The 21,423-nt window shown below is 49.0% G+C and overlaps 1 protein-coding gene across 4 annotated transcripts in view; it reads right to left on the bottom strand.

The window, feature by feature from the left end:
• PIGQ (phosphatidylinositol glycan anchor biosynthesis class Q) overlaps nucleotides 1–21,423 on the bottom strand; it is a 38,397-nt gene that overhangs the window by 4,807 nt on the left and 12,167 nt on the right. For 3 of the 4 annotated variants that reach the window (XM_063171309.1, XM_063171308.1, XM_063171310.1), the window contains 6 exons: nucleotides 15,811–15,937; nucleotides 14,526–14,679; nucleotides 11,831–11,942; nucleotides 9,309–9,389; nucleotides 8,247–8,361; nucleotides 4,181–4,242 (listed from right to left, as the gene is read on the bottom strand). In XM_063171309.1, coding sequence (XP_063027379.1) covers nucleotides 4,181–4,242; nucleotides 8,247–8,361; nucleotides 9,309–9,389; nucleotides 11,831–11,942; nucleotides 14,526–14,679; nucleotides 15,811–15,937 — 651 coding nt within the window. The remainder of the gene's footprint in view (nucleotides 1–4,180; nucleotides 4,243–8,246; nucleotides 8,362–9,308; nucleotides 9,390–11,830; nucleotides 11,943–14,525; nucleotides 14,680–15,810; nucleotides 15,938–21,423) is intronic. The other variant, XM_063171311.1, reaches the window with a different exon arrangement.

The following is a 21,423-nucleotide window of genomic DNA, read 5'->3' as shown; positions in this document are numbered from 1 at the left end:
AGCCCCCCAAGTCTGTGCCCATGGTCCCCAGTTGCTGCACTGACCTTTTGAAGACAGGGATGTGAACAGACACATTTACTGTGCAAGGGGTGACAGAAGCATGTCAGACCCTGGAAATGCTCATCCCAGTGAAGCACTCAGGGTAGGGAGGCAGCTGAAGTCCACAGAATGGATCCAGTGTGGCAGGAAAAGGATGCACAGCCACCAAAGGACCAAAAGAGATGGCACAGAAGTGGTGGGGCTTAGAGCATAGACCATGAGAGATGCCCAGGGTGGGGACTTACAGAGCTGGGTCAGTGGAGAGAAATGAAAGGACATCCCTCTCTAGCAGAAGGGTTCAGCTCTGCTGGAACCAACCAAGCAGCTCTGGGAAAGGAGACTGATTCATAGCACATAATCCAGCCACAAAGGAAAGAGAGACAGCAAACCCATGCACAGAGTCACTACTAGGTCAAAGCTGAGTTTTTGTCCACTAAAAAGCATCTGGGTTTCTGGGAGTTTGCCTGTGCCACCAGCTTGCTTCAGCTGCTTGGAGCTCATGGAGTGCTGAGGGATGAACCCCCAGTGCCTACAGAGATGGAGCCCTTGGAAAGCAGGGTTGAGCTAAGATTTCCTTAGAACTAACCCTGGAGATCTTTGTCAAATTAGTTTCAAAGTACAAGATTGCTCAAGCAGAAGGGGAAATGCCTGTACACAGAAGCATCTCTAGGAAGTTTAGACAAAAGGTCAGGGCAGCTGCTTGCAGGGAAAATTATAAAATAGAATAAACAGCAGGGGGAAGAAAGGCCAAAGAAACCTGTCCCTAGCACTAACAGCTGTAAAACCCAAGGAACAATTTCTGCCCAAGTAACAAGTAAAACCCAAGTAACTATTTCTGCCCATTTCCTCAGCTGTAGGCAAAGCAGAGTGTCTGAAGTGCAAACATGCTGGGGGAGGAGGACAGGAACTGCTGCTCCACAAGGGAGAGACACAGAGTGTGCTCCTCTGGCTATGAGCTGTGTGGGCTGGCAGGTCTGACACAACATTTCTTGCTGAGAAGCATCTCTGGGTGCAGTGGTGATACCCAGGGGCAGCACTGGCCACTGTAACAGCCAGGGTTCCTTACACCCAGAGCAATTCACATCCCTGCCTCTCCTGGTACCAATGCAAGCAAACAGGCAAAACTCATTATTAGTGAAGAGGCAATATTTGTTCCCCTTATGAAAGTTCTGTAGGCCAAAGCTATAATAAACCCTGCTAGAATATCCATCCTAAAGGAGCTGTTCCCTTCTCCCTTCCTCTGCTGTTTAACCCTTTCCAAAGCAATTGCTGGAGAAGATGAGACTTTCAGCAGAAGGTACATGAATGGATCAAACTCATTGTGATCTAGAATCTCAAAATCTCAGACTGTTTGGGTTGGAGGGAACCTTAAAGCCCATCCAGTGCCACCCCCTGCCATGGCAGGGACACCTCCCACTGTCCCAGGCTGCTCCCAGCCCTGCCCAGCCTGGCCTTGGGCACTGCCAGGGATCCAGGGGCAGCCACAGCTGCTCTGGGCACCCTGTGCCAGGGCCTGCCCACCCTCACAGGGAACAATTCCTCATTCCCAATATCCCATCCATCCCTGCCCTCTGGCAGTGGGAGCCATTCCCTGTGTCCTGTCCCTCCATCCCTTGTCCCCAGTCCCTCTGCAGCTCTCCTGGAGCTGCAGACAACCCAAGCTCTCATTTGCACTCTGTCAAACCATGTCTCACTCTTCCAAGGAAGCTACAAGGCAATCCTGATCCCAACCTCTGCTTTGGATACATCACTGGGCTTGCACAACGCTCCAATTTCCAGGAGAGCAGAGTCAAGTTGTGTTCAGTGCAACAATTCAACATGGTGTAACTGCTGCACAAACCCCAGTGTTACTCATCACAGATTGTGGAATGGGTTGAGTTGAAAAGAACCTTAAAGCTCATCCCATCCCACCCCTGCCATGGCAGGGACACCTCCCACTGTCCCAGCTGCTCCCAGCCCTGCCCAGCCTGGCCTTGGGCACTGCCAGGGATGCAGGGGCAGCCACAGCTGCTCTGGGCACCCTGTGCCAGGGCCTGCCCACCCTCACAGGGAACAATTCCCAATTCCCAATATCCCATCCATCCCTGCCCTCTGGCAGTGGGAGCCATTCCCTGTGTCCTGTCCCTCCATCCCTTGTCCCCAGTCCCTCTCCAGCTCTCCTGGAGACACGCAGACAACCCAAGCTCTCATTTGCACTCTGTCATTTGCACTCTGGGAACAATTTTTGCCCAGTATCTACTCCAGACCTGCCCTCCTTCAGCTTAAAGCCAGTTTTCTCCCTGGGCTATCACTTCTGTTGAGCCACACTGCCAGAAATATTCCTTCTTGTGCACCAAAAAAATGACTTTAAACACTAATGAAAATACTGACCTATGTAAGAGTTCCTGAAGAATATTAAGTAGCATATGAAATGGAAATATCATCCCCCATCCTCTGCCCCCCTCCAGGGTCTGGACTTTGCATTCCAGAGGCACTATCTTAAAAATCAAAAATAATCCCTTGGCTGAGCCAGGAGCTGGTTGGGAATGCTCAAAGCCAGCATTATTGATTTCTAATCCATCCCCAGTGCCCCACAGGACAGCTCAGACTATCACCTACAGCTGCAATTATTTTGGGTGTAGGTCCATGCATCCAGCCTGACTTCACCAGGCACTGCTGCAAGGGGGCTTCCACACAGAGAGGGGGCAAAGCCACTGCAGATTCTCAAGAAAGGCACATCACTGTGTACAATAAATAAGAATTTCACTTAAAAATAGGTTTTTTAGACTACCCTCTCCAAAGGCCTATCACAAAGTGGGACATTCAGCAGAATTTCTGACACAAGCCCATTTTTTATTTCCACCAGCACAAAGAGAGAAAAAAATTGCCTTTTCTGACTGTCTGCTCATTACTATTGGAACAGAAGGCTGGGACAGACATCTACAGCAGCACTTCCACCTCTTGAATGATGACTTGTGCTATATTCCAGATAGAAAATGGATCTTCCTGCAGTGGTCCAAAGAAAATTCATCACAGTCATATGACTCATTGCCTTTGCTCTTTAAGTCGTGGTCTTTTCTCTCTGGAGACTCCATCCACCTCATCTCACACACACTGATGCCAAAGCCTCTGCTCAGCACCTCCTATGCCTCATCTCTGGGGTCTGGTTTCCCTTCTCTGGAGTCTCCTGGCCATGGAGGATGGCAGATTTTGGTTCTTACACCACAATCCCACTGAAAGGCAGGAGCTGGGAAGACAGCTTGCTCAGAGAATGCTGGTTTTGCCCTAGAGGACATCTGTAGAAAGGATTCCCTCTGGAATTGCTACTAGCTGGTTTGCTGGTTCCCTGCTAGCCTGACCTTTGCTGAAATTGGGTGGGACAGTGATGGAAAAAGCAAAAGGACTGAGAAGCTGCAGTTAAATCTTTCCCACTCACTCCCCCAGTGTCCAAGTGCTTTTATAAGTGTTATACACTACTGGCAGCCTCTCCTCTTTAGGATGCAGAGAGCAAGAAAAGCCTCTCTGGGACATGGCTGTGTTCCTGCTGGGTCAGGAGATGGAAATTTCACTCCTGAAAGTGTAAGGAGAACTTCCCTGCTGCCAACACCTCATTTCTTTTCAGAAGATAATTTCCTTTAGTATCTTTGATGCCAGAGCATGGAATGGGGGGTTACAAAAGCACAGGTGAGCTGTGCCCATACCCCTCACCAGGGCAACTCTGGAGAAAAGCAGGAGGCCCTTTCCTCTCTCATCTTGCCCAGGCTCTCATTCTGCTCCCTCATGGAGCAGCCAAAGCTTTCCAGCACCACTGGAGGGGAAGAGCTTTTCCTGCTGCTTCATTCTGCCTTCTTTTTCTTCTCCCAGTGTCAGCAATTATGAAATGAAGCTGCACAGAGGCAGGAGGTGATAATGGCATGAGTCCCAGAAGTAACACAGCTCTGTGTTTCTCCTTCTACCCTTCTGCATTTCACTTCACACCATCCAGGCCACTGCCTTTCCTCCAAACAGGACACAAGCACAGAAAGCAGCAGCCAGCCACAGCAACACGAGGTTATTTCCCTTGTTTCAGCATTTTAGAGCTGATAATGTTGAAGTGGAGCCTTTCAGTGGGAGCAGCACAGAGGGGCTGGGGTCACTCTGGGGGAAGGCACAGGGGCCTTACCTGCATCAGGAGACGTAGAGGCTTTCCATCCTGCTGCTCAAGGACTCTGAACTTCACTCCAGCTGCAAAGACACAAAACAAGGAAAGCAAACCCATGGGAGGATTGTTGGGGTGTCCTGTGCAGGGCCAGGAGTTGGACTCAATGATCCTTGTGGTCCTTTCCCACTCAGGGTATTCCATGGTTCAATGCCTGGAGCACAGACCATGAATTTGCTGCCCAGTGCTGTTGGCTGAGCACTGATTCCCTAGAAACTGTCTTCAACCTTTCTGGATTTGGGAACATTCCCCATTTTCAACAGGAAGCATGGATTGTCTCTACAATGCTTTAAGCCTAATGTCACAGCTCCATTAAAAGTAACCCCTCCCACCTCCAGCTTGAAAACTCAGTCCTAGGGCAAGCACAAAGCCTAGAAATGAGCCAGCCAGACCTGAGGATGGTAGAGTGACTGGAAAAACCTTCCACTTTCCCCAAACTTCCATCAAAATGGGAACTCCATGTTAGCAGCAGGCAGAGAGCCCACCTTTAATTTGTGCTCATGTGGACAGTGCAAATCTGTCCCCGGTTCAGGCTGAGGGAGGGAAGTGGCTGACCTGGAGGCACTGAAACATTTCAAAGCAATCCCTGCCCATTAATCCCAGCATCCACATGTTTTCAAGAGGCTAACCCCATCCAACCTGCCACTTTCCTATTTTCTCTTGGATTTGCCTCATTGCTGATACTGTAAAGATAAATAGGAAAGATTTTGGATTCCAAGGGTGACACAGCGCACACACAGATTTAATACAATGTTTCAAAGGTAACAGCTTGGACCAGAGAGGCATTTTTCTTACAAAGATGTCAAATTACTTCACAGAAATAAAATCACCAGTCCATCTCTGCAAACCTGTTCCAGCCAAGCATGCCCTGTTATTCTTTCCTGCAGGTAAGAAGATGAGCCAAGACTAAGGCACAGATCAAACACTGACAGGAGCACAAACAGAGTAACACTGCTCACCATTGAAAGTGTAAGTGCCATTGCTGCAGTATCTCTATGACTCTTGAACACTGAAAAACCAAAATGTTTTCTCTTTTTCCTAAAGCTTTGAATTAATTAAAATCATACAGTTCACTCCTGGGATAGAATGCTTTTCTCTAGCACACAGCTCTGGTTTAAACTCTCTCCCCAAATCATAAAACTTGTTCTGTCCAGGACAGGAGGGATTTATCTGCATTTTTCTGGATTATATTGATAGAGGGGCTTCCCCCATGGCTTGAAATAGATGTTTGAGTACCCTGGGCCTCAACAAGCAAATGTGCTGGATGACCAAAGTGCTCAATGTGATTCACAGAGCTTTGGCTATGAGGAAGTGTCTAAGCCATTCCAGGAACTACTTTTCTGGCAAACTTTGTCACAAAGAGACAGAAACAAGCAGGCACTGAAGGTTCAGATATGTGCTTGGGCACTCTGGAGTCTGACCCCAGAACAGTAATCCATTATCCCAACAAATGCTGCTTCTCTAGGTCCTGGCCACACAGCTCCCTTCTCAAGATACAAGCCAACACCTTCTTAATTAGATTATTTAATTGCTCAAGAGTCTTAAACTTCTAAGAAAACACGAGCACAAAAAGGCTATAAATTCATTTTAGAATGACCTGCAAGTGACTGCAGAGCTCAGGACTCTGAGCAGTTCCCTCCTCACAGGAAGAGGGGAAGGCTCAGGTTCCTGCAGATCTCTCCAGCACAGAAGAACCTGAACTATTCCCTAACTTCCAGCCAGCTCCAGAGCTCAGGGCTCTGCTTTTCCTGTACAAAGGCCTCAGCAATGGCACAGGAGAGCTCAGGACATGGATTCATTTGCTTTGTTTCACATGACAGCACACTCAAGTGAGGGTTTGTACTCCAGCAATTGTGGCAGGTCCTGCAGGACTGTGACAAAACCTGTCCCAACAGGTTTTGGGACAATTCCACTGTGAATGTTGGGAAAGGGAAGTACAGGAAAAACAAGCTGGCCTGTTCACAATCAAACAATGCTGGTAACCTGTGTGTGGGCACTCTGAGAGCCCTGAAACCCCTGCTGTTCCTTTCTTCATGCTGTGAATCCACATCCCAACCAAGCTGGCACCCCTTGAGCTGGCACTGGGTGCACAGAGGACATCAGCTGTGATCTAGATAAGAAAGGCTTTTGGAAGTCATAAATATGTCAATTTGGATGCACAGAAAGAAAAAAATGCATTTAGTTTCTGTGTGTGGATGGATCATTCACCTACCCCTGGCCTGGCCTTCATCAGTGAAGTATTTTGTCAGTTCAGACACTGAATCAAAGAACTTGGAGGCCACATGCCTCAATGACTTCAACTCCCTTTCCACCAGCAAAAACTATTCATTCATGTTGGTAGAACCATCTTGATGGTGCCTGTAAATCAGCTGCCCCAACACCTGCCAGAGGATGTGTTCTCCAAGTTCTGAGTCTGACAAGGGAGGCAGCACCCCAGCAGTGAGCACACCATGTGATGTGTACTCTCTCAAGTCCTCTGAGTTGGATTCAACTGCTCCATCTGTTCCTGTTGCCATGCCACAGTTTTGTGCTGGGGCAGGGACACAGGCTGCAGAACTGCTCAGAGATGCCTCTTCCTCTCACAGGCAGCAGTGCCAGTTAAGGAACACAGCTGAGAAGTCAATCCCTGCTCAGGTGGGGGCTTGCTTCCTGCAGCAGAGACCTGGCTGAACAGGAATGAGGAGAAGTAACCTGTGGCCTTACATAACCTAAAGGAATTCATGGTGCGAAACCTCTCAGTGGCACCAGGATTTCCTCCTGCCCTACATCCCGCACATTACTGGGTCAGGTTTCTTCAGCAGCATCTCCTGTTCCCCAAAGACAGCCCTGAAGGGTTTAAGAGGTTTCTGCCAGGAAATTCACAGGAACCTGCTGAAGGCTCCCATGGAAAAGCACCAGAGTTGGTAACAGAGCTCAGCTCTACCTTCCCAAAGCTGAGCCTGGCAGTGCTCCAGCAGACAAAGCTGCTGAGGTTGCCTCGAGCTTCCTCTGCCTTTGATGACTGGCCTTGGTTTACTGATGATCAAGCTCTTTCTTCTATGCTAAATTCCTGCTGCATGCTCTTTAAAAGGATGGGAGATAATAATTTAGATGTGCTTGACTGTAACTACATCAACCATAGCTGTGGACAGTCAAAGGCATTCCAAAATGAGTCCTTACTCTGGTGCCAGCCCTGGTTTATGGTTATCCAGAGTGAAAAAACAATGACTGGTTTCAAAATGGTGACAGATTACTCTCAAAAAGGGAATGATTATCTGAACTCTGCCCAGAGCTTTGAAATTCATCCAAACACCAGGGCTTCAGCCAGTCAAAGTCAGCATAGAACTGAAAGAGCTCCATTGATTTGCAACCACTGCAGATCCAACCCTTTGGAACAGCTGATATTCCAAGTATTTTTGTGATCTGGCTTGTTTCAGAGGCCAAACACCCAAAGTTACGAGCTTGTTTTACAGAACTATGGAATATCCTGATTTGGAAGGGACAAGGATCATCCAGCCCAGCTCCTGTCCCTGCACAGACCCCCCAACAATCCCACCCTGGGCATCCCTGGCAGCGCTGCCCAAGCCCTCCTGGAGCCCTGGCAGCCTCGGGGCTGTGCCCATTCCCTGGGGAGCCTGGGCAGTGCCAGCACCCTCTGGGGGAAGAGCCTTTCCTGAGATCCAACCTGAACCTGCCCTGACACAGCTCCATGCTATGTTTGACTCACAGAAGTTTTACCTGATCTGGTAGTCTGGAACTGCAATAAAATATGACCTTGTTTATATGGTGCTTGTTTGGATGCAATTTTTAGTGGCCAAGGACTTTCTAAAGGTGCTCCAGATTCTGCTTCAGGTTCAGATTTCTTTCCATTGACATCCTCATCCTGGTCCTTGCAGGAACTGGTTCACAGCAGGGACACCTGCACAACTCAAGCCTTGGGTTCTTCCCTACCCCCACTGCATCCTCAATCCAGGAGTGACCCAGTGCATCAAAATCAAGCACATAATGCAAAATGCTTGAAGTGCTGCAGGGGCAGAGCTGAGGGACTCACCTGCGAGCCTGTAGGATCTGCAGAGGCGAAGGATGAGGGAATAAAGAGGCAGGGAGTCAATCAGGTCCACCAGCAAGTGTATGAGGCCCTGCACAATCACCACCAGCAAGCGGAGCTGCAAAAACCAGTTTGACAGAACATCTCAGGAAACAGGAGATTAAACACTTGTAAATTCCTGAGCTGAGCTTGGATCTAACACTGCTGTGTGCTAAGCTAAGGTCTCCCAAAGTGGGTGTGATGGCTGGAAGTGCTGAGCATCCAGACCCTGTGTCCTCACCAGTCTGGGTTTAAGGGGTAACTGGAATGAAGCTCCTACAGCTGGAGAAGCTGTGACCTGCAAGGACATGAGAACTATTCCACTTTCAACAGCCACAGTTGGAAAGGAAGCCCAAATTCTCCCACTTTGAGTCAATTCCATCACTGTGTACCAGTGAATGTAAATTTTCCTCTCTCCAACAGTGAGCTGCAACCGCTCATTTCAGCCTGGAGAAACCCCACGTAGAGCTTAAGCAAGGCAGAAATGAGCTTCCTGCTCTGTGTTTTCTGGCCCTGCATAAAGCACCTCCTTTTGTCACAATGCAGTTATTTTCTGCTGCCAAGCTCATCTGAAAAGAGAGGGCTCAAAAAAGATGCTGAAAGCATGTGATGGCCACTGTCTGTGGAAAATTTGGCTCTGGGCAGACTGTGGAGAGGACTGGTCATGTTGGGGGAAGGAAAAAAAATAAAGAAGTTTCAAACCTCTGAGGAAAGCTTGGCTGAAAACATTTAATACAGCAAGTTAATTCCCTGGAAGAAAAGTTCTGGATCAGACTAGAGAGGCCATCACCACAGATGTGGACAGAAACATCAACTTCTGAGAGAAAGTAAAGAGAACAGTTTGTCTTGTGGACAGGATTTGCTGGGAATTTCCTTTGGAAAAACACAAACCTGAGCTGATGTGGAGAATCCTTCCTAAGACATCCACATTTTTATTTTCTTTATGGATGACCATAAATGTCTAGGAAACCATTTTTTACTACCTCAGAAGAGAGTGTTTGACTTGTTTCAAGGGTTAAATCTTACCAGGGTAAACACCAAATAATACAGTGCAGTTGTAGGCAGAAGGAACAGCAGGATTGTGAACAGCAAAGTGCCAATAAATAACTAGGGAAAAAGGAAACACAATCATGAGCAGAGCAATGGTAAAATAAAATACGTTACAAATAAAAAATAGGAGACTCTGAGGCAATAGAAGTTTGCAGGACTTCTCAATGTGTTTTTATCTTGCCTATGTGAATAATGCTGTTACCTTGGATATTTTCAGTATTTCCCCTCTCACTGGACCTTCTTCAACACTCCTTATTATGGGAGTACATTTGGAAAGATAAAAGCTGGATCCTGACAGCACTTTTCCTTTACAGACAACATTCAAGATTTCCTATTTCAGGCCAGCTTCCTTAGGAAACTAGACTTAACTGATCTTGCAATTTTTCCACTCTGTGTCCCCAAAAGTTTTAGAGCCACTGACCAGATTTTACCAGAGAAATGTGGAAAATAACAAAGAAGTGGTAATTTGAATGGGAATTCTAGAAAGAACTGAGAAGTACTTTTGTTCCTCCTTGTTTTAGCAGCGCAGGCACTTGGTGCAAACCTAACAGAATTATTTGTGATAAACATTCCCAGCAGCAACTGGCTGAGCTTCCAGCCACAGGAATTCTGTTTCTTGCTCAGTGGGAAGGTGGGAGAGAAGCTGGAGTCAGGGAGCAATATTTAGAGGATGCAGGAGAAAAATCCCTAAGGAAGGAGGTGTCATTAGCTCCACTGCCCACAGAAAAAGTTATTTTTATTCTGGGCCAGCGTAGGTTGGCGTAGGTCTAAATAATTCCAAGTGGGAGAATTCAGATTTATACCAAACAGGAACCTGACTCTTCTATTTCTAGCCACCACTTCCAGATGAGAGAGGCCACAGGAGAACAGGGCACTGCAACCTCTGCAAAAAGGGACCCTGGCTGCAGGATGTCATGAAAGAAAACAACCCAGCAGCCACAGCACAGGGGTGGATCAGCATCACAGCTTTAGGGATGTAACCAGGAATAAATCACAACCCAATCCACGCTCCTCACAGCAGTTGTTTCCCCTTTCTCCTATCACTCCACTGCAGTTGTTTAAACCTCCAAGAGCCTTTTAGGTCTGCTTTGAATGTCTCTTCCTACCCGGCCAGCAATACAATTCCCTCTGGTCTCCAGAGCAGCAGGATGAAGCCTCAAGTGCCAAACCAATTCTCCTCAAAGTACACAGGGAGGAGATGATGCAAACCTGGCACGGAGGCTTTTAATCACCAAAGAAACAGAAACCAGCTCTCAGCTGTGGTGCAAGAAGCTCAAGGTTATCTGTTGCAATAGAAAGAGGAGCTGACCCTGCAAGTTTCCAAATATTATTGTATTATTTCAGTGATGTTTGCAGCTGCTGGCCTGCAGCAGTTCAGGCTCTGTTGGACTTTTGCATGGCATTTCAGAAATTAAAAAGAGCTTACAGCACTTCACAAAGAACTGCCTCTGCCTGAGCGAGAGTGTGTGGGCCAGGCTCCAGCACAACGTGAATGAAACAGGGCCTTTTAATAGAAACGCTGCCACGGCTGTTACTGTGGCAACACTGCTGGGCACCACATTTCCCACTGCCTCCAGCCCTCCCCCACTGCACTCCAGGCTCAGAGCTCCGGCATCTGCAGCACCCAGCACAGCTCAGCCTGCAGGGTGGGGATGGGATGGGGTGGGATGGATGGGATGGGATGGGATGGGGTGGGATGGGATGGGATGGGATGGGATGGGATGGGATGGGATGGGATGGGATGGGATGGGATGGGATGGGATGGGATGGGATGGGATGGATGGGATGGGGTGGGATGGGATGGGATGGGATGGGACGGGACGGGACGGGACGGGACGGGATGGATGGGATGGGATGGGATGGGATGGGATGGGATGGGATGGGATGGGATGGGATGGGATGGGATGGGATGGGATGGGATGGGATGGATGGGATGGGATGGGATGGGATGGGATGGGATGGGATGGGATGGGATGGGATGGGATGGGATGGGATGGGATGGGATGGGATGGGATGGGATGGGATGGGATGGGATGGGATGGGATGGGATGGGATGGGGTGGGATGGGATGGATGGGATGGGATGGGGTGGGATGGGATGGGATGGGATGGGGTGGGGTGGGATGGGATGCTGGAGAGCAGGGATAGAGTGCAGGATAAGGAAGAGGTGAAACAAAGGAGTGCAGGGCAGGGAAGAGGCACTGCAGGGAAGGGGAGGGGTGCAGGGAATGGAAGTGGTATAGGGAAGGGAAGAACTGCTGCAGGTAAGGAAGGGGTGTTGGAGGGCAGGGAAGGAGTCCATGGCAATGAAGGGCTGCTGCAGGCAGTCAAGGAGTGCTGTAAGGCAGCAAGAAGAGCCGTGGACTCAGAGCGTTGGGACATGTCCTTGTCCTGGGCACCACAAAGGCTCCTGTGTCTGTGTCCCAGTATCAGTCAGAGCAGGAGGGAGGGCATCACTGAGGGCAGTACCCTGGGGTGTCCCCAGGGCTGTGGCACTACCTGGTCCAGGTCGTAGGAGCAGGAATCCACCCGCTGCCGCAGCACGTTCCACTTCTTGCCCCGGAACAGGCGCCACAGAGAGGACAGGCCGTAGATCTTCAGACAGTAGAGCCTGAGCAAAGAGAAGACTCTGCAGCACAGCTGGCAGCTCCCAGCTCCAGCAGCACCCAGCTGTCATGTCACCAGCACAGCCCCACACCCACTCACCCACCTGCAGAGCCAGGGGGGGCAAAAAAAATACTCTGGGAATGCTGCAGATAAACCCTCATGGCTCAGTCAAGCCTGTCTGGGCTGCTCCCTGGCACGGGGCTGCTGCAGCCAGCTCTGGGCCACTGCAGGGCTATGGCCATTCCATGGGCATGCAGCAACCACCAGCCTCATGGCAACACCTTCTCTGCAGCAAAAGGGTGCTGAGGCCCTGGCACAGGGTGCCCAGAGAAGCTGTGGCTGCCCCTGGATCCCCAGAAGTGGCCATGACCAGGATGGATGGGACTTGGAGCAGCTGGGGTAGTGGAAGGTGTCCCTGCCATGGCAGGAGATGAGCTTTAAGGCTCCTTCCCACCCAAACCATTCCATGATTCTCTGAGAAGAACCAGCAGGTCTATTTCCCCAAGGTCACCTGTGTCTCCCCAGTTCAGATCTGTCCCTTCCCCTGCCCTCAGACCCTTCCAGACACAGCTGGCCAAGATATTACCCCCACACCTGAGTCAATGCAATGCAATTGTGCCTCTGCAGCAGGGACACAAGGGAGAGGAGTGGAGCCCCTGAAGCATCCCTAGCAGCCCACAGCTCTACAAATCCTTAAGAGTGGGAAGAGACCAGTGAAATGCTTGGTGGCCCCTACTGCATCCCTTCCTTAGGCTTTCAGAATTTGGTGCTATGAGACTTGAGCTACTTCCCTCACAGAAAATGACAACAGTGAGGGAAGCTTGAGGTGACAAGGGGTGGGAAAAAGACACCTCTTTATGGAGTAACAGCAAGGAAGAAAGAGCCCTTGCGATGGAGAGGAGGCACAAAGTGCCCTGGGCAGCAGTGCCAACACACAGGGATGTAAAGAAAGGGTACATGGCCAATGTGTGGGGCAGAACAGAGTCTGAGAAAGCCTGAGCTGCAAAAGCCAGACTGGCAAACCAGGCTAGCTAAGGTGTGGAGGCTGCTCAGATTTCACAGCAGCAATGTGAAAGCAGAGGTAAGGAGTCTTATCCAAGAGAAGGATCTGGTTTGAGGAACACCAACTGCTTCAAGGAATTGGCAGGGTGCCTCCAGACGGGCAGGCACAGCTTGGTGCACTAATCCCTAGCAGGAGGGAGCCCAGGACAGCTCCTCCAGGGTCTGGCACACACCTGCCCATGGCTCTGACTAAGGCCAGGCTCTCCCTGCACCCCTGACATGACACCCAGCGGGTGCTGCTGCAGTGGCACCTGCCCCACCTGCCCTGCTGCCTGCACACACATTCCTGCCCTCGTTTCACTCTGTGTTTGCTCCACAGGGGATCTCAGGCATCACCAGCACCTGAACCAGCAAATCCTTCCTCCTGCCAGCTGCAGGAATTGAAGGGGCTGTGCTGGCTGTGGGTGACTGCTGACTCTTCCTGACTCTCCACAGGGACAGCACACAGCTGTACACTCTGTACTTCTGACAAACACAAGACAGGTAGGCTGGCTCCCTGCAGCTCCAGGGAAGAGCAATCAGCTGACAAAATGCTTTTCCTGCTTCCTCCTACCACTCTGCACAACCAGGATGAGCAAGGCCATTCCTCCCAGACCCACACAGAAATTCCAGTGATTAGAGGAGTTGGGAAGAGACCTCCCACTCCTGACATTACTGATTCTGGGTGTGTGACCTATGCTCACAACAGACCTGGCTCATAAATCAGGTCTCAATATTTCCAACCATTCCCTAAACCACTCATATCCAAAGATTTACTATTTCTTGTGCTGTTTCCTATGTGAAGTCTGAGGAGGGACAATGGCCATTCTGTACTTAATAAGGCAAAAGGTCCTTCATCTCTTCTATCCATCCCATCTCCCTGGCAAGCACATCCTGTGGCCTGTGGGACTCCTTGGTGCAGCACAAGTAAGAGGAGAGCAGGAACGGAGCACAGTGATGGGCTACTCTTGCACAGGAAGCCCTAGATGTGCCCCAAAGCCCCTTGCACTCCCCCTGCTCATTCAGAGCCTCTGCCCAGCTCTCAGGCCATGGGACCTTTGAGACAATGACACCAGGATAGTGTCACAGACCCTCTGTAACCCCAAACCTGCCACCTGCGCCCCACAGTGCAGGCAAGGACCTCTGAAGCAGGGCAGAGATAGGGATTTTGGGGGTTCTCCTAAACTGCAGGGGTTCCCCTGTCCTCCTCATCTTCTCCAGTTCCCCTCCAAATCTCTAGCAGGGTGCAATGGAGGAGAGTACTATGAGCTGGATCAAAGGGATGGGGTGAGCTGCTTTCTTGTCCTCTGCCTGTCATGCAGTTTCATTTTTCCAGGTCACTACCACAACAGATAAATATCTAAATGGAGAAGAAATGAAACATGGCTTGCTTGCACTGCTGTGGCCATCACTTCTACAGGCTTGAAAAAGACTGCAAGAAATTACTGTGGGTTAAAAAGTGAATTCAGGAGAACTACACCAGGACTGAATGCTCCACACAGCCTGAGGGGTTTCCAAACCCAGCCCAGAGAGGGAGGGGACTCACCTGGCCCCGTAGACATAGAAGCAGTAGATGTGGAAGGTGAGGAGCGCGATGATGTCGGACAGGATGCAGAGAGCCACGGTCAGCCCCAGGCAGGCCGACAGCCCCACGTACCACAGGATCATCTCAATGAACGGGGACAGCAGGTGGATGTAGCCTGGTGGACACAGCACAGGGTCAGTGTTTGACTGGGTCATCTCCCTCCTGACCCTCTCAAAAGGCTGATTCCCCTCGCCCTAGAACGCTGCTCCAGAGATCAGAGCCATGACAACTTGGAAGGGCAGCTGGAAAACTCCTTTAGATGCCATCTTCTCTTTAGCAGGGCCAACAAAAACTCTCCTGCCCAAGTTTCTGCCCACTGGGAGGATGGGGAGGAGTGTGCACAGCTTGAACACAGCAGTCGCCATTCTCCACATGGGATTTCATGGAATTAGCATGGCATGGTTTGGGTTGCAAGGCACCTTAAAGATAATTTAGTGCCACCCCCTGCCATGGGCAGGGACACCTTGCACCAGACCAGGTTGTTTCAATCCCTACCCAATCTGGCCTTGAACACTTCCAGGGATGTAACATTTGATTTCCTACATTTGTGTCCAGGTTCTTAAGTACATTTTTAACTGCACACGTCAACCTTTACTGCAACCATTCCTGTTTTTCTGCTCTTCCCACAAAAGCCCCCTCATATGGCTTTTGTAAAATAAAGCAGTATGGACAAACAGCCTCTTTCATCACCAAAGTGAGGCAAAGTCACAGAAACAAGACCATACTTGACTGGTGAGCAAAGCAAATCAGTCAAATAACTGTGGAGTTCATGTCCATCATGCCTGTACTCCTCCATCAAGGATAACAAGAGTGTTTTATTTCAAGGAAGAAACTGAAGTAATAAAATTGCACTGAGCTGAAGTCTGAGATAGCACAGGGCTGGCATTTGCATCCTTGCACACTTCTCATCCCTATCCCAAGAGCTGCCCCTCTCACATGGCAAAGAGCACAAACCCCTCACAGCAGTGCCTTCCCTTGGACACTCACCACCAGTGACACCAAGGAACTGAGCCCCAGCAGCATCCACACTTCTTGCAGAGCATCAATACCAGCACTTTATTTAATATGCATGAATTCCTTGTGTGGGAATCCAACTTTGGCTTCAGTTCCCACAGCAGGAAGACTCCCAGACAAGTCTGTACTTGCAGAAGTGCATTTTGATTCATTACTCACCTCTAGGCAAACATTAAACACTCAGAGGGAAGAGATGAAAAGGGAGGCTGGAAAGTTAAACAATTTCACTTACTGATCCACAGATGGATGTGATAAAGGAAGAAGCGGCCCAAGACTTGGTCCAAGGCTCGGTTCATTTTCAGTCCAGCTGGGGCTCCCATCAGCCACTGGAGCAGGTCCTGCAGCTCTTCAGCCACGTGCTGCAAGCACAAGGAAGCCAGGCCACGGAGAGAACAGACTCACACTGAACAGGGCCAGTGCACTCTAACTGCTGCCCCCCCAAGTATTCCACCACTGCCTTCAAACCAATGGGAAAAAATCCAAACAGCTGCTTTACAGACAGCTACCTAAATCAGAAATGCAGTTTTATTAACTCCTTACTGAATCAAACACAACAGCTGAGAGGAACCTGAATTGCTTCAGCGGTCTCTGTGCTGGGACCATGGAACTATGTCACCTCTGGCCACCTCTGGAAGGCTTGCACTGTGGGATTTCTTGGGGTAATGAGGGTTCTGGAAATAGATGGCAAACGCTGGTGCACAAATCCACTTCTGGGGACAGTCAGGTGAAAAGTCAGAGCTGAGTTTGGGAAAGGCTGTTAGGATTTTAAAAGGGGGGAAGGTGACAGTGCACTAATGGGCAAAAGAGAGTTAATTTTTATAAACAATCTGTGTTTGTTTAGAGCAGGGTAGAAAACACTGAATTACATAAATGTATTTCATGCACACACTCTCTTGATACTTTGTGGTGTACTAGACAATATCCCTGATCTTGCCTATCACACTCTGCAGGCTTCATGGGTACTCATGGCAGCCCAGCAACAAAGCAGCCTTGGAATCACTGAGGAAAAACACGAATGGAGGTGCTCCCCACATCACTGAATCAGAAAATCATCATGGCTGGAAAAGCCCTCTAACATCAAGTCCTATGAACCTTATACTGCCCGGTGCAGCACTAACTTACATCCCCAAGTGCCACATCCACATGGCATTTGAACACTTTCAGTGACTCCACCACATCCTGGGCAGCCTGTGACAATGCCTGACCACCCTCTTCATAAAGGAATTTTCCCAATATCCAACTTAAACCTCCCCTAAAGCAACTTGAAGCTCTTTCCTCTTGTCCTGTCCCTTGTTCCCTGGCTGACTCCTCCTGTCAGGAGCTGTGCAGAGCCAGAAGGTTCCCCCTGAGCCTCCTTTTCTCCAGGCTGAGCCCCTTTCCCAGCTCCCTCAGCCTCTCCTCATGCTCCAGCCCCTTCCCCAGGTCTGTTCCCTTCCCTGGACCTGCTCCAGGCCCATGTGCTGTCACTTCACTGCTGCAGAAAAAACCAAACCCCAGCTCTGGGCTTGTTCTTCCCTACCTCAAATGTGCGCTCCAGACTCTTCACTGAGGGCTGTTATTCACTTTTTCTGGTGATTTCAGCCCAGGCTGGTGTTATTTATTGGTTTTATCTCTCCACTCCACTACTCCACACTCCCTTTGCAGCTGGGGGATTTTTCTCCTCAGAACTTCACACCTGCCCTGCTCCCCTGAGCTGAAACCATTGCTGAGCACCAGTTACCAAGCTGTGAGCTGAGGGAGCTGATAATCTTCAGCAAACAGGTGGGGAAAACATCTGGAAGAAGTGACCCCTTACACTGTCCCACATGGACAGAGATTGTGAGGAAAACTCCCCTTTCTCCAAAAATCCCACTTACAGTCCACACAAGTGAAGGGCACTGGAAACTACCCACATGCAGAACCACCAAGCCACACTCCCTAAAGTGATGCACTGTAGCCTACTTTCCTTATCATTCACGTGTATAACTTCCCTGTGGAAAAAAATATTTCCAAGGAGTGGTTCCATTTTCTTTATTAACCAATAGATGCTGGCAAAATGAGTTTGTAAACATTTACTTTTAATGCAGTGGCAAAATTAATGGCTCCATTTTCAACTTCTCCAAAAGGCTTGTCTTTCTATTCCCTTCCTTTTCCATTTGTCTCACTGCAAGTCAGGACTGATTGGATCCCATGGAGCTCACCTCTGTGGCTGAGAAGCGTTTGCTGCTTTATAAATAGATTGCTTTTAATATTTAAAGTGTTGGATTGGTAACTTAGATAAAGCATTTGGGGATTTTAATGAAATATTTAAATGCTTGAAAGCAGTCCTTCAGCAAGGCTGAGTTTTAGCAGGGAGTATTTCTGGAGGCTGCCAGTCCCAGAGGTGCTGCTAAAGCCTGGCAGGGGCACGTAGCCCTGGGAAGGTGCCCTACATTGCTGGTATTGAGCTGGGCAAAACAGGAGTCCTGGAGTATAACCTTGCAGGTTGTTTTCCAGACAGATATTTTAGGACTGATCAATAGCAAGCAGAATGAGGAAAGGTGACGGTGAGTCCGATTCTCCTCCTGCAGTCATGAATACTGAATGTGGGCATATTAATAAATCAGATACAGTGGTTTGGAAGTGTTTCATAACAGGGTACTGGGACATGACCAAACTGGAGACAGACTGGTGCTAACCAGGGTTAGATGAGCTCACTGTGGAAATATTCTCTTTCCTGTCATGCTCTTCTTCCTAGTTTCCATGTGCAGAGGTAAATGCTGATGTGACATGGCTTGAGAAGGACACACAGGGCACTGTGATGCTCCAGGGAACAGAGCTGGGGAAGGGGCTGGAGCACCAGGAGGGGCTGAGGGAGCTGGGAAGGGGCTCAGCCTGGAGAAAAGGAGGCTCAGGGGGGACCTTGTGGCTCTGCACAGCTCCTGACAGGAGGGGACAGCAGAGGGGGTCAGGCTGTGCTCCCAGGGAACAGAACAAGGGGAAATGGCTTTAAGTTGTGCCAGGAGAGATTTACATTGGATATTGAGAAAATTTCTTCACTGAAAGGGTGGTCAGGCACTGACAGAGCTGCCTGGGGCAGTGGTGGAGTCCCCATCCCTGGGGGCCCAGGTGGCCAGGGGTGAGGGTGAACACAGGGGTGCTGGGCTGATGGTTGGACTTGGTGATCCTGAAGGTCTTTTCCAGCTTTAAGGGTTCCATCTGGTGCAAGTCAGAGCATGCAGAGGCAAAGCTGTCCCTGTCAGACACACCTGCCCTGTGTCTGTGGCAGGTGGTTGGGGCTCTAAGATACACTATTTTATAAATTAACATCTAAAAATATTTTTCAGGAAGCGCTCTCTCTGCTGGCTTTGTTTATGGATCAGTGGAACAAGACTGACTAGGAGCATACATCCAATTATCTCCAAGCCCCAGAAAAGCTTTTGCAGGCACAATCTATGATAAATATGTAACTGTTTCAAACAGATTGCAACTTAGGAAAAAGAGACATCAGCAAGGATAAAAGAGATAAAGGGGGAAAAAAAAGGAGATGGTTTATGAGCAGTTCTGTTTAAAACCAGTGCAAATCTTTGAGTCAGGTATTTCTGAAAGAAGGCTGTCTTGTGGAAGGCAAAAGCAAGGACAACCATTGGGAAGCCTGGTGGGATCAAGAGAAGGAGGAAGGTAGGAGTTGTGAGGGCACCTACAGAGAGAAGATTATTCAAGTTTTCCATTTTAGGATTTGAAAGGCTGCTTCAAAAATCAGTCTTTCCTAACAGCTCCTTGCCAGTTACTCCCTGGGTGTCTCTGAATCACATCTGCCTCACTGAGTGACAAAAGCAGCTTGTTATTATAGCCAGCACAGTACAGCTCACCACGCTGGAAAAGTGGGAGCTGCACTCAGAGATGTCTTGTGCAGCATCAACAATTGCCACCCAAGTGCTGATTTGAGATCCATTTTATCAGAGGATAAAAAATGGATGGTCAGGGAACACAGCTTGAACTCCTGGCAGCAGGCTGAGCTTGTGACCCTGGCAGTGCTGAGAGTCAAAATCACCCACCTACACTGCTTCCTTCCAGAGAAATGTTGGTTGGAAAAAACCCAAGCACTGCACCCAGAGCCCACACAGCTGGGATTTTGTCAATGTTAAAATCAATCAATCAAACCAGTAAGGTTATGTGTTATATAAGGGTAGTCTGTCAATATTAAAATCAATAAGGTTAAAGTGAGGTTATGTATATAGATTTATATAGACAATCTTATAGTTATGTATAGTTATATATATATAGTTATAGTTATATATATATATAGTTATGTATGTAACCTTATTATACATAACAATCTTATTACAGTAGCAACACAGAATATCCTGGGTGGGAAGGACCCTCAGGGGTCATCCAGCCCAGCCCCTGGCCCTGCACAGACCCCCAGCAATCCCACCCTGGGCATCCCTGGCAGCGCTGCCCAAGCTCTCCTGGAGCTCTGGCAGCCCCGGGGCTGTGCCCATTCCCTGGGCAGCCTGGGCAGTGCCAGCACCCTCTGGGCAAATGAGATACCCAATGTTGTATTTACCAACAGACACAGAGGTGTAGGGTCAATGCTATCAGCATATCTGGGCACAGCTCACAGCAGAAGAGTGTCAGGGAAGGAACAGGGGCTCTCTGCACACGGGGAATGCTGAGTTACTGAACCTGGCAACACACAAGCACTTGAGAAAGCCCAGTGATGGGAATAATGCAGACCAGATGGACACTCAGCAGCAGAGAGGAAACCCACTGCTGAATGGCTGAGGGGAGATTTTGCTGTCATACTGGAAAAGAAGTGGTGCTGGCTTGCACACCACATGCTGAAGTCATTGGTATATTTTGGGATCACTCAGATCTGCATTTTTTAAGGCCTGCATATAATGCATATAAATCAATGCCCAGCAAAGGGAGTAAAAAGACTCCAAAAGATTTTATGTCCACAATCTCATATGCCTGAAAGAAGAAACTAAGGCTAGAAAAAAGAAAAGTTGTGAATGGCCTGAGCTGATAAGCCAGGAAAAACAGGGAAGAAAGGCACTGACTGGCTATCAGCCCCCCCAGCCATGGAGGAGTCAGCACTTCCAGGAATGAAAGCAAACAGCTCCTGGTGATAGCCAGGCACCAGAGTCCACACACGGCGGAGGAGACTTGCTGAAGACAGCTGTCACTATGAGGCAAAAGTTGAGTGACAGATGAGCTAAATTACTGAAAGAGGAACAAACAAGCAACCCTCACAAGAAAGCCTGTCCAGGACAGGTGCTGGGGTTGGACACACCTTGAGCATGGAGAGTGTCCATCTGCCAAAGACACTGGGCAGATGGAATCCCTCCCAGAGCCACCTGTGCAACCAGGAATGCAGCCAAAGCCACTTCCCTGCAGACTTGTTAAGAAATCAGATTTCTGAGAGCTGGGCACTTCCAGTAATCCCAAAGGAAAAGCTCTAGAGAACTTAAACTTCTCCAGCTGAAATATCTGTAAGGGAAAAGATGTAAGAATAAGGCTTGGAAGAATATTTGCAGTGTATAGCTCAAACACAAGACCAAGTGTCCTGCAACAAATGTGCTTCTCCCTACCCACCAGCACTGCTGAGTAGTGCCTACAGCACATATGCTGTTCTTAAAAGTTTGACTATGAAAGACAAGAAAACCAATAGTCCTGATCCACAGCTATGCTGGACAATCCATACATGCTTTCTTCAAGTCCAGCAAGTACAAGAATGATCAGAGACCTTGCAATAATTAAGGAGCTCAACATGGACCAAAAAGACTGTCGTCAAAGGAAATGTGAGGTCTTCCCAGGAAATGCAAGTAGGAAAAATAAACCACTGCTGGAATTTTCTGATCAAAATCAAATTCTTCTCAAC

Source organism: Melospiza melodia, chromosome 18, assembly GCF_035770615.1.
Source record: "Melospiza melodia melodia isolate bMelMel2 chromosome 18, bMelMel2.pri, whole genome shotgun sequence".
Lineage (NCBI taxonomy): Eukaryota > Metazoa > Chordata > Aves > Passeriformes > Passerellidae > Melospiza > Melospiza melodia.
This window is presented reverse-complemented; position numbering and strand designations above follow the sequence as displayed.